This window comes from Anabrus simplex, chromosome 1, assembly GCF_040414725.1.
Source record: "Anabrus simplex isolate iqAnaSimp1 chromosome 1, ASM4041472v1, whole genome shotgun sequence".
Classification (NCBI taxonomy): Eukaryota; Metazoa; Arthropoda; class Insecta; order Orthoptera; family Tettigoniidae; genus Anabrus; species Anabrus simplex.
This window is the reverse complement of record NC_090265.1, coordinates 1597860952-1597876053: the sequence shown is the minus strand read 5'-3', so window position 1 is coordinate 1597876053 and position 15102 is coordinate 1597860952. Positions and strand designations below refer to the sequence as shown.

Genomic DNA, 15102 nt, shown 5'->3' with positions numbered 1-15102 from the left:
TTTTTCTTAATAAGAACTTTTGAACATTCATGACATCGTTCTTGCTTCAGTTTTAAATGTTTTTAACTACAATATATAATGTCAATTTTAATAATCTACTGAAGATGATGCAATTAGGTTCAAAACATGGACAGATGTGACAAGTGTGAGATTAAAGTTGTTTTTTTTTAATTCACATTAACCATAACGTACTGAATAAGGAGAATACTGTTCAAGAATAAATCATTGTAATAGTGATTTAAAGAATATTAGTTTAGCTGTCAATACGGAAACATGAAATTTATATTTTGTGGTAAGAAGTACAGAACTCTGGAAATCAAGAAGTAACGATGAAGTATACCAGCACATAGAAAACATAACAGATACAATGCGGAAGAAGCGATTGATATTTTTTGGACATTTATACAGAATGTATGACAACAGGTTAACCAAGCAGATCTTCAAATAACTTTGAAACAAGAAATCAACAATAACCTGGATTTATGAAGTCAAGAAAGATTTGGAAAGAAACAGCTTAAGGCGACAATCCGGAGATAAAAAGTATTTTTACCTAATGCATCAATTTTCACGAAACTGTGTGGGAATGTCACCTACATAAAAGTAGAAATATCACAAACATTTCTTTCATATACAATTAATAGTTTTTCCAAAATATTTTTTTTTAAATTTTGTTTTGAAATTTTTTATTCCATTTTTTCATGAAATTAACATGTTAATGAAAATTTCCTCCTCTGCGAACCATGTGACCTTGCCACGGTGGGGAGGCTTGCGTGTCCCAATGATGCAGATAGCCGAGCCGCAGGTGCAACCATATCGGATGGGTATCTGTTGAGAGACCAGACTAACGAATGGTTCATCGAAAGGGGGGTAGCAGCCTTTCGGTTGTTGCAAGGGCGGCAGCCTAGATGATTGACTGATACGGCCTTGTAATAATACTCAACATGGCTTAGCTGTGTTGATACTGCTACACGGCTGAAAGCAACGGGAAACTACAGCCGTAACCACCTCCCGAGGACATGCAGCTCTCTCTGTATGAAAGATGTACTGATGATGGCTTCCTCCCGGGTAAAATATTCCGGAGGTAAACTAGTCCCCCATTCGGATCTCCGGGTGGGGACTACACGAGAGGGGGCGATCATCAGGAAGATGGATACTGACATTCTGCGAGTCGGAGCGTGGAATGTTAGGAGTTTGAATCGTTGTGGTAAGTTAGAGAATCTGAAAAGGGAGATGGATAGGCTAAAGTTAGATGTAGTTGGTATAAGTGAAGTACGTTGGCAGGAAGAACAGGATTTTTGGTCAGGCGACTACCGAATTATCAACACGAAATCAAACAGGGGTAATGCAGGAGTTGGTTTAATAATGAATAAGAAAATAGGGCAGCGGATAAGCTACTACGACCAGCATAGTGAAAGAATTATTGTCGCCAAGATAGACACCAAACCAATGCCCACCACAATAGTGCAGGTCTATATGCCTACTAGTTCAGCGGATGATGAAGAAATTGAAAGAATATATGAGGAGATAGAAGATTTAATACAATATGTCAAAGGTGACGAGAATCTAATTGTGATGGGAGACTGGAACGCAGTGGTAGGCCAAGGAAGAGAAGGTAGCACAGTAGGAGAATTTGGATTGGGACAAAGGAACGAAAGAGGAAGTCGGCTTGTTGAATTCTGCACTGACCATAATTTAGTCCTCGCCAATACTTGGTTCAAACACCACAAACGACGGCTGTATACGTGGACGAGACCTGGAGACACTGGAAGGTATCAAATAGACTTCATTATGATTAGGCAGAGATTCAGAAACCAGGTGTTGGATTGCAAAACTTTCCCAGGAGCAGACGTGGACTCTGACCACAACTTGTTGGTCATGAAATGCCATCTGAAGTTGAAGAAATTGAAGAAAGGAAAGAATGCAAAAAGATGGGATCTAGACAAGTTGAAAGAAAAGAGTGTGATGGATCGTTTCAAGGAACATGTTGCACAAGGACTAAATGAAAAGGCCGAAAGAAACACAGTAGAGGAAGAGTGGAGAGTCATGAAAAATGAAGTCAGTAGGGCTGCTGAAGAAATGTTAGGAAGGAAGAAAAGATCAACTAAGAATCAGTGGATAACTCAGAAGATACTAGACCTGATTGATGAACGACGAAAATACAAGAATGCTAGAAATGAAAAGGGCAGAAAAGAATACAGGCGATTAAAGAATCAAGTGGATAGAAAGTGCAAGGTAGCTAAGGAAGAATGGCTGAAGGAGAAGTGCAAGGATGTCGAAGGCTGTATGGTCCTGGGAAAGGTAGATGCTGCATACAGGAAAATCAAGGAAACCTTTGGAGAAAGGAAATCTAGGTGCATGAATATTAAGAGCTCAGATGGAAAGCCACTTCTAGGGAAAGAAGACAAAGCAGAAAGATGGCAGGAGCATATCCAACAGTTGTATCAAGGTAACGATGTAGATAATTCCGTTCTGGAACATGAAGAGGCTGTTGATGCTGATGAAATGGGAGACCCAATTTTGAGGTCAGAGTTTGACAGAGCTGTGAGTGACCTAAATAGGAACAAGGCACCTGGAATTGATGATATTCCCTCTGAATTACTGACTGCCTTAGGAGAAACCAGCATGGTAAGGTTATTTCATTTAGTGTGCAAGATGTATGAGACAGGAGAAGTCCCATCCGATTTTCGGCAGAATGTTGTTATACCTATTCCCAAGAAAGCCGATGCTGACAGGTGTGAAAACTACCGCACTATTAGTTTAGTATCTCATGCCTGCAAAATTTTAACACGTATTATTTACAGAAGAATGGAAAAACAAGTTGAAGCTGAGTTGGGGGAAGATCAATTTGGCTTCAGAAGAAATGTAGGAACACGTGAAGCAATCCTGACTTTACGTCTGATCTTAGAGGATCGAATCAAGAAGGACAAGCCCACGTACATGGCATTCGTAGATCTAGAAAAGGCATTCGATAATGTTGATTGGACCAGGCTATTTATGATTCTGAAGATGATAGGGATCAGATACCGAGAACGAAGAATTATCTACAACCTGTATAAAAATCAGTCTGCAGTGATAAGAATCGAGGGCTTTGAAAAAGAAGCAGCAATCCAGAAAGGTGTGAGGCAAGGCTGCAGTTTGTCCCCTCTCCTTTTCAATGTTTACATAGAACAGGCAGTAAAGGAAATCAAAGAGAAATTTGGAAAGGGAATCACAGTCCAAGGAGAGGAAATCAAAACCTTGAGTTTTGCCGATGATATTGTTATTTTATCTGAGACTGCAGAAGATCTCGAGAAGTTGCTGAATGGTATGGATGAAGTCTTAGGTAAGGAGTACAAGATGAAAATAAATAAGTCCAAAACAAAAGTAATGGAGTGCAGTCGAACGAAGGCAGGTGATGTAGGAAATATTAGATTAGGAAACGAAGTCTTAAAGGAAGTAGATGAATATTGTTACTTGGGTAGTAAAATAACCGACGATGGCAGAAGTAAGGAGGACATAAAATGCAGACTAGCACAAGCAAGGAAGAGCTTTCTTAAGAAAAGAAATTTGCTCACTTCAAACATTGATATCGGAATTAGAAAGATGTTTTTGAAGACTTTTGTGTGGAGCGTGGCATTGTATGGAAGTGAAACATGGACGATAACTAGCTCAGAAAGTAAGAGAATAGAAGCTTTTGAAATGTGGTGTTATAGAAGAATGCTGAAGGTGAGATGGATAGATCGAATCACGAATGAAGAGATACTGAATCGAATTGGTGAGAGGAGATCAATTTGGCTAAATTTCACAATTAAGTATTTATTTTCCACCTAGTCGATACAATGATTGCTTAAGGCAATTTTTAATGGTCAAAAGTGGTACATGTTTCGTATATTATCAACATCTTCAGCCACATAACACTGTTTAGATGAAAAATGTATAAAATTGACAAAGTAATGCTTTAGAGGAAGTGTCCTTAAAATTAACATAAGATTGACAAGACACTTCCTCTAAAGCATTACTTTGTCAATTTTATACATTTTTCATCTAAACAGTGTTATGTGGCTGAAGATGTTGATAATATACGAAAAATGTACCACTTTTGACCATTAAAAATTGCCTTAAGCAATCATTGTATCGACTAGGTGGAAAATAAATACTTAATTGTGAATCTATTGAAGTGCGATACGGACCATGAAGCTGATTTTATGTAACTGGCTAAATTTCACGAGAAGAAGAGATAGAATGATAGGACACATCTTAAGACACCCAGGACTTGTTCAGTTGGTTTTTGAAGGAAGTGTAGGTGGCAAGAACGGTAGGGGTAGACCAAGGTATGAATATGACAAACAGATTAGAGCAGATCTAGGATGCAATAGTTACGTAGAAATGAAAAGGTTAGCACAGGATAGGGTGGCATGGAGAGCTGCATCAAACCAGTCTATGGACTGATGACTCAAACAACAACAACAATGAAAATTTGTAATTAGGTTGATAATACTTATTTAAAAAGCACTACATATCAATTTTTCTGTACATAATTTATATAAGGAGATATATCGTACTAAAATTTATGTAATTTTTACGTTCTAAAATTTTGGACTTAAAAATCCCTACTACTTGAAAAAATTCTGCAATAAAAAATTCCATATGCATGTTTCTTAATATAGCTGTGATACATATATCATACAAATTTTGTTACATTTGAGAGAATATTATGGGAGAAAAATTGGGATTTAAATGTAAAATTACAATTGGCAGGAAAATTAAAGCAAAGTTCTAGTGACATTTTCTTCCTGATCCATTACCTAAAAGTCACCAGAACTGTATGTTTTTCCTTCCTTTTCTTTCTTGGCAGCTTCTGCACGAATATTAGCAAGTTTAGAAGTTTGTCTCTACTTCTTCTCCTTCTCCAAAGAACGGCAGACACTTTGTTTCACTCTAAGACGATCCCTCAGTTTACTCAGGAGTCCCTTCACTTTACACATTGGGCTCCTATCTGGAGTTTTGGCAACTTCAGTAGGTATTATATTGTCCTTGGTTGACTGGTGAAATTCCTTCTGACACAGCCATTACAATTTTCTTCCTAGAAACAAAGATTTCTTTTGGACATTTTGACCAGATAACACTGGAGATTTTCATTAGCATTTTGTGTCTTCACAGCACTGCACCTTACTAAAATGGATTCTGATGCCAGTCTCCTGTACACAAGCACAATTTTCAACAACACATCCATATTTAGTGGAGTGTGAATTGCTGACTTGTGCAAAACAAAGCATTATTACAGTGATAAATTGTTTGAATTCAGCAGAATAACTTTGTGACAAGAATGAATAAACTCAATCCTTTCAATTTGTCATTTTAAAAAAATTCACGAAAATGACCAAAATATGGATTTTTATCTCTGGAGTGTCACCTCAAGGGAAGAAGCAACAGAGAGAGAGAGAGAGAGAGAGAGAGTGTTAGAAAGAAAGTGTTAAAAATGGAAGGATTCCAAGGTTGCGAGGGAAAGAAAACGGGCTTAAAATGGTCCAAGGAAAGGATAAGGAGGCATAGTGAGGAGGAGGAAGAAGGAACAAGAAAGGATGAAGCATTAAAATTGACTCATGGTCCCAAGAAGACCCTAATGGAGAAAAAAGAATATTAATAATAATGTGGATGTTTCAGAAGATCGTTTTGAAACTACACACAGTTGACATCCAGTTAATGATTAATAATTTATACTACTAATCTATCTTGTATCCTGTAGTAACAAAACTGAATTGTTGCTCATTTTTCTCGACTTTTACAAACACAGTCTGTCTCGCTACTTGGCTCAGATTCAACGGTCTTAATATCGCCTGGCTGTTGGCAGAGCGAATCCCCTGTTTCTGCTGTGCAGTACTCTCAAATGTTGTGGAACAAATATTTCGTCCTTTCTGTAGTCATGTCTTTTGCTTCCAACTACTTAGGTATGTTCTGAGGAAGATTATCTGCCTCGCAAATCTTCACTATTACAGCTGGACAGTCCATTTTTTGTTGACATGTAACGACACTGGGTATATTCTTTTTCACAGTAAAATGACTGAAAGATGTGATCTAAGGAACTCTTTTCCAACTATGTTGCCAGTCATACATATTTATTAACAGCTCTCCAGTTTTTTTTCTGATGATGACAGCTTTGCTTAGTTTTGATTCAGCGGAGCTATCTTAAATGACCGAGGCAATATCTGTCACGCGGTACTTTATTTTGATGTGACCAAAAGTCCAGACACAAAAAAAATTTGTATGACACACTGATAGAGAAGAAATTGCTATATCTTTATGTAAACCTGGCATAACTCTCCACATGGTAATGTTATTTTTATTTTGTGCAAAGCGCTTGTCAGCATGAAGAAACAAATCACAGCCCCTATGACAGGGCTCCTTAGTTAAAATCAGCAGTTATAAAATGTGCAGCTAAGTAAATGTCTTTAATTGTAACTATGCATTATCTTGATGCGCAAGCTGGTTATTTCATATTTCGGGACAAGAAGACTATGCAGCAACTTCATTTAAGAAACCATACCTTAAGTCGCCAATCCAGTGTTAAATTCCCATTACGACTTACGGTTTGGTTTTGTTAGACTTCACAGCTTGCTTGCAAGGTTATTTTGAAAACTTTTCCTTATGGTCACATCACTGTCACTCCTTTCATCACGTAGTTCAAGGATCTGACTAACAGATGGTGCTCAAATCTGAAATCAATATTTCTTGCCATTTCTACCTTTTTCCTTCATAGAGTAAAATTTTGTCACGTGGCATAATGTATAGTTTCCTGAAGAATGTCATATATTATGCAATGATACAGTTAGCATGATAATTTCTAATAATAAAACTACACTACACTACTACACGCTACAGAAATTAAAACTGCCGTTAAGTACAACCGCCGCCACCAACCAAGTTACTGTTCAAAGATCATATAATTATATATTTATTTATTTTCTTTCACTCTCATCATCCCTTCATCACATGTAATGCAGCATACAATGACATTTTAGATTTGAATTCATAATTAAAATACAATATTAGGAATAAAGCTAACATTTTACTTTCAACATTTCATTGGACTAGATCATATCAGTTGGAGTCCAGCTCCATGGCTAAATGGTTAGCGTACTGGCCTTTGGTCACAGGGGTCCCGGGTTCGATTCCCGGCAGGGTCGTGAATTTTAACCATCATTCGTTAATTTCGCCGGCACAGGGACTGGGTGTATGTGTCGTCTTCATCATCATTTCATCCTCGTGCAGGTCACCTTCGGACGTCAAATCAAAAGACCTGCACCTGGCAAACCAAACATATTCTCGGACACTCTCGGCACTAAAAGCCATACGCCATTTCATTTCATTTCATTTCATTTCATTTCACTTGGAGACATGATCTTCAGTGAGTCTTCATTCTGGTCTGCAAAAGCAAATCCAAGGCTCCTAGCAAATCTGACCCATAGTAGGTACATACCTCCTCCTTCATGAAGTTAAATGTATTTTTGTGTCATGTTGAGGGTCCAGCTTCATGTATCCAGTGCCATTTTGTCGTCTTTTTTACCTCTTTTTGTAAACTCACAGACTATTGTATGCAACTTCCTTGTCATGGTGTTGCTTTTTGTATTAATTCAGCAGTCTTCCTTTAGCCATTGATGATGAGTAGCCTATGTAGTTTTAGGGTATTTGTAGTAATGTAGATTAACCCTTTGTTGCATACACGCTGTGCATATACTTATTTCTTCAAGTGTAAGATACAGTATTATACTACGTTTTATTCATGTAATCCACAACAAACTGAATTACCTGTGTTTTCTGTGATGAAGGAATTGCAGAACCTTAAAGAAAGAAATTTAGAAATGATTATGAATCTTTTGAGGGGCTTGACTTTGAAGAAAGACTTCCAAATGGGCCAGTAGGACTGTAAGGTGGGTTTTCTTCCTTGAGAATGCTGAAAGCAAAATAACCTTTTTATTTCACCTGGTGTTGTGGGAAGCCATTGGCTCATATAGGGTGAGTTGGGATTTTTTTTGCAAAAAGAAGAAAAACTGATTGGCAAAACTGTTTTTCAAAAGCTCATTCCATAAATAGTTGTGAACCATATATTTAAAAAATATCTAGAGGGGAGGGGGAACCATATGTTTAAAAAATGTCTAGGGAGGAATCAGGAGAGAGGTGTATGTTTTTGATGGGATTTATTTGCATAATTTCCTGTAAAGCCATATTTGGATGATTTATTGCCGGTTTTACTCCAACCCCAGCTTTCTTCCTTTGCCTTCTTTGTCTTTTTGAGAGGCAGGCTGGACTTCATCATCACTGTCACATTCAAATTCACCCTCACTCCCCACCAAACTGTTTTTCATGCTGCTATCACTTTCACCACTAGTAGATAAATAACTGGTTTGACAGAAGGCAGTTTGGGTTTAGGAAAGGTTATTCCACTGAAGCTCAGCTTGTAGGATAGGATTTCAGCAAGATATAGCAGATATCCTGGATTCAGGAGGCCAAATGGACTGTATTGCGATTGACCTATCTAAGGCATTTGATAGGGTAGATCATGGAAGACTACTGGCAAAAATGAGTACAATTGGACTATAAAAAACAGTGACTGAATGGGTGGCTATATTTCTAGAAAGTAGAACTCAGAGAATTAGAGTAGGCAAAGCTTTATCTGACCCTGTAATAATTAAGAGGGGAATTCCTCAAGGCAGTATTATTGGACCTTTATGTTTTCTTATATATATATCAATGATATGTGTAAAGAAGTGGAATCAGAGATAAGGCTGTTTGCAGATGATGTTATTCTGTACAGAGTAATAAATAAGTTACAAGATTGTGAGCGGCTGCAGGGTGACCTCGATAGTGTTGTGAGATGGACGGTGGACAATGGTATGATGATAAACGGGGTTAAAAGTCAGGTTGTGAGTTTCACAAATAGGAAAAGTCCTCTCAGTTTTAATTACTGCTTTGATGGGGTGAAAATTCCTTCTGGGGATCATTGTAAGTACCTAGGTGTTAATATAAGAAAAGATCTTCATTGAGGTAATCACATAAATATGATTGTTAATAAAGGGTACAGATCTCTGCACATGGTTATGAGGGTATTTAGGGGTTGTAGTAAGGATGTAAAGGAGAGGGCATATAAGTCTCTGGTAAGACCCCAACTAGAGTATGGTTCCAGTGTATGGGACCCTCACCAGGATTACTTGATTCAAGAACTGGAAAAAATCCAAAGAAAAGCAGCTTGATTTGTTCTGGGTGATTTCCGACAAAAGAGTAGCGTTACAAAAATGTTGCAAAGTTTGGGTTGGGAAGATTTGGGAGAAAGGAGACGAGCTGCTCGATTAAATGGTATGTTCCGAGCTGTCAGAGCAGAGATGGCATGGGAGGACATCAGTAGACGAATGTTTGAGTGGTGTCTTTAAAAGTAGGAAAGATCACAATATGAAAATAAATTTGGAACTCAAGAGGACAAATTGGGGCAAATATTCGTTTATAGGAAGTGAAGTTAGGTATTGGAATAACTTACCAAGGGAAATGTTCAATAATTTTCCTATTTCTTTGCGATCATTTAAGAAAAGGTTAGGAAAACAACAGATAGGGAATCTGCCACCTGGGCGACTGCCCTAAATGCAGATCAGTAGTGATTGATTGATTGATTGATTTATTGATTTATTGATAAAATTGTATCACTTCCTGAAACTATATTGCTGCCCAATTCACTCTCACTATCCTGTAATATACATTCAATTTCATTCTTCGTAACACAAGGTTTACTGGGGCCAGCCATTTCTGCTGGCTACCAAGCGGGCAATCACCCTACTTTGAAAATAAACAAATACCTGCTACATGATGCAATCTATGTTGATCATTCTAATACAGTCCGCCTTCGTAGCGTAACGGTTAGTGTTATTAGCTGCCGTCCTCGGAGGCCTGGGTTCAATTCCCGGTACTGCCAGAAATTTAAGACTAGCGGGAGGGCAGGTATGTGCTCCAAATGGTACATGCAGCTCACCTCCAATGGGGGTGTGCCTGAAAAGAGCTGCACCACCTCAGGATGAGGACACGAGTTTACTTTACTTTACTTATTCTAATACAGAGAGAGAGAGTGAGTCAGCAGATTCCTCCATATATGAATGGTCATTGTGCCTGACAAGTAGCTACATACATACACCAATGAATTTATGCCGTTTATGTTGGCATTCAGAGCTTGAATTTTGAATTTCTAATATCTTACTGTATACGATGAAAAATTTTTTAAAAAATGTTTGTAATTTTCCCTTCTTCAAGTAGTTATATTAATAAATTCTTTGCTTTAAATTTTCCAGGATACAAAGGCATCTTTACTACGTAGACGAGCAGGTGGATCGTTATCCCTCTCTGAGAACGAATTGGAATCAGAATTGGAGTTCGGGCGTCTCCAGTCGTAGTACAGATCGGAAGGTCAGATCATTCACAGGAATGCTGTTCCTATTATATAAAGAAAGATCTCCATTATCCCCCGCCATTGTATTTATGTGCTGGGGATCAGAAGTGTCATTCTAGTTATGAAATATATCAACGCACAGTTAGTATAATGTTTTTAGGAATTCATAGTTCTGTAACTTTTGTTACTCTAAGTGAGGTTTTATGTGTGATTTTGTGTAATTTACACATTAGTCCTTGTTTTGTTGACATATGATTTAAAATGCAGGTTTATCTATAACCTTCTATAGTGAATTGCACTCATTGTGTAAGAATTACTTGCGCTTATTAGGTTACATTGGAGAATCATGTATGTTATATTCAGAAAATATCTGTGATAATTTCATTCATTTTAAAGGAGGAATAGAATAATAAAAATGTAATTGGAACTTCTATTAACATGTTTGTACAAGTTGTGAACATTTTGGATGGGGGGGAGGGGGATGTCTCTTTTTATATTCAATATAATATTATGTTACTCCAGTGCATTTCCCAAGGTATGTTCACTATAAGGGTTGACATGTGTAAACATGTGTAAAATCCTCTGTCTTCAGTATAGAATGAATTGTACTTCAACAGAAGGCATGGTTCAGAAAACAGATTAAGAATTTGCAACAGCAAAATTAAAGAATCTTGAGGTTTTCTTCAGATGTGTCAACCTTATTTGAAACATATCTTGGTTTCTTTTTTTTTTTTTCATACAGTAAAGTTTTAGTTATTTTTGTTTTTCCTATATAGTAATGAAAAGCTAGTGCTCATTTTATGATAAATAATACAAGTATATTAAAACAGTATGGACAGTTAACATATTTCAGACATTCAAATGCTAAGGCAAGCCTGGGAAATGTTTTAAATGCTGTTAAGTGTTTGTAAGAATATTGCAAGCAATATGAGATTTCATGAGTCCTTTGGTATGAAGTTGTAAATATGACACATTATTTGTATGTAGAGATGACTTTCCAGGACTCTCGTTTAACTTATATATCAACATGTACATATTTTTTATAAAATAAGTTACCATGTAGCCTGTACTTAGTCATTAAAGACTGGATGTGACGGGTAAAGGAATGTAAAATGTATTTTTGGAATAAATTGGCTGTCCTTTTCACATTGGGTCGGAAGAAGTATCTACAGTATATTCTAAACCAATTATGTTCACGTACTGCATATTTTATGACAATTTTATTGCTTTGAAATAAATTGATAATAATTCCTTCCAGAAAAGACATTCATAGTAATAATAATTCTGTTATAATTCAGAATTCCCATGAGAAATAGTGAAGAATGATATTGTTCACTAATGAAGTTTTCTATAGCTGTTATGCGTATCTCCATTTTCTATAAGTGTATTTCGTAAGAGATTCTGTAATTTGGTATTCCAAGGCACAAATTTTGCTATGTTGATGTCAGTTTTTATATATATATATTCAGATCATTATTTGGGTATTAATATACTGTACAAAGTTCATAAGGTGAGTAACAATCAGCTCTGTTACTTAATTTTTTATTTTTATTCCTTTTGATTGTCCAGGAGTCGTGTTTAGTAACAGAACATTCTTTCCTTGGTCTGTTATAATTTTAGTTCATTCTTTCTTAAAATTATCTCAGTGTATAACTGCATTCCTGACTGTAAATTAAACCAGAATTGAAAGCATTAAAGAAGAACCAACAATGTCTCAGACTCTCAAAGAATAACAAATGATTCGGTGGGGGGGGGGGGGGGGGGATGTGTGCAAAAATATATATATTAAATTCAGAATAAAAGGGTTATATTTATATTGGCATTGACAATTTATGAATTCTGAAGATGTAGGTCTGGAAGAACTATTTAATTGTACCCCAGGTGAACCATTGATTGGCAAGATACAGTACTTATGTATCCAAGGTCTCTTTTAAGTTGTCTGTTATGACTGGAAGGAAACACTGTGAGTGAAGTATTATATTCTACTTACATTGGATTTAAATTTCTTGTTTGACAATATAATTATGCTTAAAGATGTAGTAATATGGAGGGTTGCAGCAATTAATCTTGGAGGATTTTTAATATTTTTAAACAGCAAAATACCCTTTCATCATCACTAGTTGTGTTCAGTGTGATGTTCACAGGCTGGACTAACTATTGCTCTAAATTCCAATTTCTGCTGCAGAAGGCAGAAAGGAAAAAGTTAGTCTAAATCTCTTAATAGGCTTTCCAAACACCATTGTACATGGGGACCAGGAAGTAGGCAGCATTTATTTTCACCTTGCTTGTAACACTGTGAATCCTGAGTTGTCCTCTGGCACAGTGAGCTGCAACAACCATGAACCAATTTGAAGAACTTCTCTACTCTTCCAAATGAAGTTGGAGCGGCCCTTTTGGCATATTGGACGATAGAAGATGGCACAGGTTCTGTTTGTATCATCCCACACCTCATCCAGAATAATTATCTATTGCTAATTATTGTCCACCAGGTAGTTTTCATACAATTTTCTGGCATTAGTGAACTGTTTCTTGATACACTGTTCCTTCAAGACATGTCCGCATGCTTTTATGTTGCCATTCTAGCGCCAAATTTAAATGAATTATCCCGTACACTGGGCCTTTTGATGCTCCTATGTGGTTGTCATTGCTTCTTTGTGTTGATATGTTTTCCCAGGTACCAACTGCTGTCTTTACCAGGGTCACTACTACTGCAGTCCATCTTGACTGTGCTCACTCTCTAATTTTTTGGCACATTGGTCTGTTTTTGTGCATTTGTATTATATGATGTATACATGACCTGGAAATGCTAAGAATCTTCACTGTGCAGCATTTTACAATCTGTGATGAATTATAACGAGCGTCAGAAAGTTTTAAAAATGTACCCTTCCCACAAATATGCAGTATTTGGTGACATTTCTGTCAATCTCTTGCTAGTGACTATACTAACATACTCCACCAATGATGCTACAAGAATGCTGGTTGCATGCCATAAACGTTCATTGTTGACAAAGCATTCTTTTTTGTCCAGGCTTAACTGAGTCAACCCTCTGTACAATAGTCCATCATTTACCAGATTCATTTTGTTATAAATAATTATATGGCTTAATAGAAAGTGAATGTTTACTTACTTTCATTTCTTCCGTCTCATCCTTGGTCAAGGACTGCCATGTGTTGGTGCTTTTTATTTTAAGTAAGCTGTCGATTATCTATTTGTATGACACTTTTCAAGAGTTTATATGTGTATTATTTAATCTCTTAGTCCTTGTAAAATATTCATGGTTTTGAATAGAGTTGTTTCTTTTTTTTAAGTACTGATTATGTTTTGTATTGTACAGTATATATACCTTAGTGCATGTTTTTTGTTATTTTCTAAAAGAAGAAAATATTACAATGTCAGTCTTATTATCCTGTGTCTTCCTCTGTTGAATATATCCCTGTAACATATTACAAACTTTTTCTTATATTATATAGGATCAAATGTAAGAATAATTAGTTTATGGTAGGAATTATATCTCAAGTGTTAGGGCACTGGCAGTAAATAAACTAAGATGCAAGGCAAAGGGTTGCTACAGTTGTAGTTCTTATGGCTCTATAGCAGGCCCTCTCAGGGTGTATGCGCCTGGTGCATGCACTGTGCACGGTGCAAAAGACGACCACTTGGTTGCCCAAAGTGCAGACCCCCACTCCTCGATTTGGAGCAATAGCGGTCTCTCTCTGTCCCCACGCCTGTCTCGCTCGCTCCCCCTGTCTTCCTCTTCCTCACTTGCTCCGTAGCACTCCAAATCCGAGCCGAGTAGCCCGGAGATGAAGCGGTGGTCCGAGCCGAGTGGAACCAATGTGCAGTGCACGGAGCTCTTGCGCCTTGATTTGCGCGCGTGAAATTTTGGGCGTTTGAGAGGCCCTGCTCTATAGTGAAGGATATGTTTCCATGGTAGTATATTTTATGAGGAACAAAAAATCAATACAATTAACATCATTCATTGTAAAATGTGAATGTGTTATCATCTTACTTGAGAACTACCAAACTTAGCGATCACTGATTTAATTTATTTTGATAAGAATACTTCTTAGTATGTTGTTCATAGAATTTTGTACAAAGGTCCTTTGTTCCCAAGATAACCAGGAATAATGTTCTCAGGGGTTGTGATGCAGCAGGGAAGGATTACAGTCTGGTCCTACCATTCTTAGCCTTTTAACTATAATCATTCGGAATTTATGATAGGTCTTTGTAATATTCCTGTGCAACACAAAGGACTTCAACAGATCTCCAACAAAAATTGTATATACAAGGTGTGACTGAACATGTGAGAAACTTCTAGGGAATTGACTGAGGACATAAAAACAAGCAAAATTTTTTTTTTTAACATATGGTCAATTTTGCTTAGTTTCTGAGCTACCTCATTTGCAGTGTATACAGGCAACATTTAATTGACAACTTACACCACTTTGTGTGCTTCTTTGCAAGAACTTCCACAAAACAGACTCAATATGGCCACTATGAGCTCTAATACAGGCTTCTTGGTGCTGCATCATAGACTATCTTACACTCTTCCATATTCCAGGTATCTGACGTATCTGCTAACATCGGCCTTCAAGACACTGACAAAGAATTTTGACGTTATGAATAGGCCTTGAAACCACAATATCTGCCATTACAGCTGCAGTATGGGAGGCCTTGCAAACAGCCTGCACATGTT

At 37.1% G+C, this 15102-nt stretch overlaps 1 protein-coding gene across 3 annotated transcripts in view; it reads left to right on the top strand.

Annotated features, from left to right (window-relative positions):
* The window catches only part of sws (patatin like phospholipase domain containing sws), an 874342-nt gene extending 860532 nt beyond the window's left edge, over window positions 1–13810 (top strand). For all 3 annotated transcript variants that reach the window (XM_067138236.2, XM_067138235.2, XM_067138234.2), the window contains exon 27: window positions 10308–13810. In XM_067138236.2, coding sequence (XP_066994337.1) covers window positions 10308–10409 — 102 coding nt within the window. In that variant the 3' untranslated portion in view covers window positions 10410–13810. The remainder of the gene's footprint in view (window positions 1–10307) is intronic.
* The last annotated feature ends 1292 nt before the right edge of the window (window positions 13811–15102 follow it).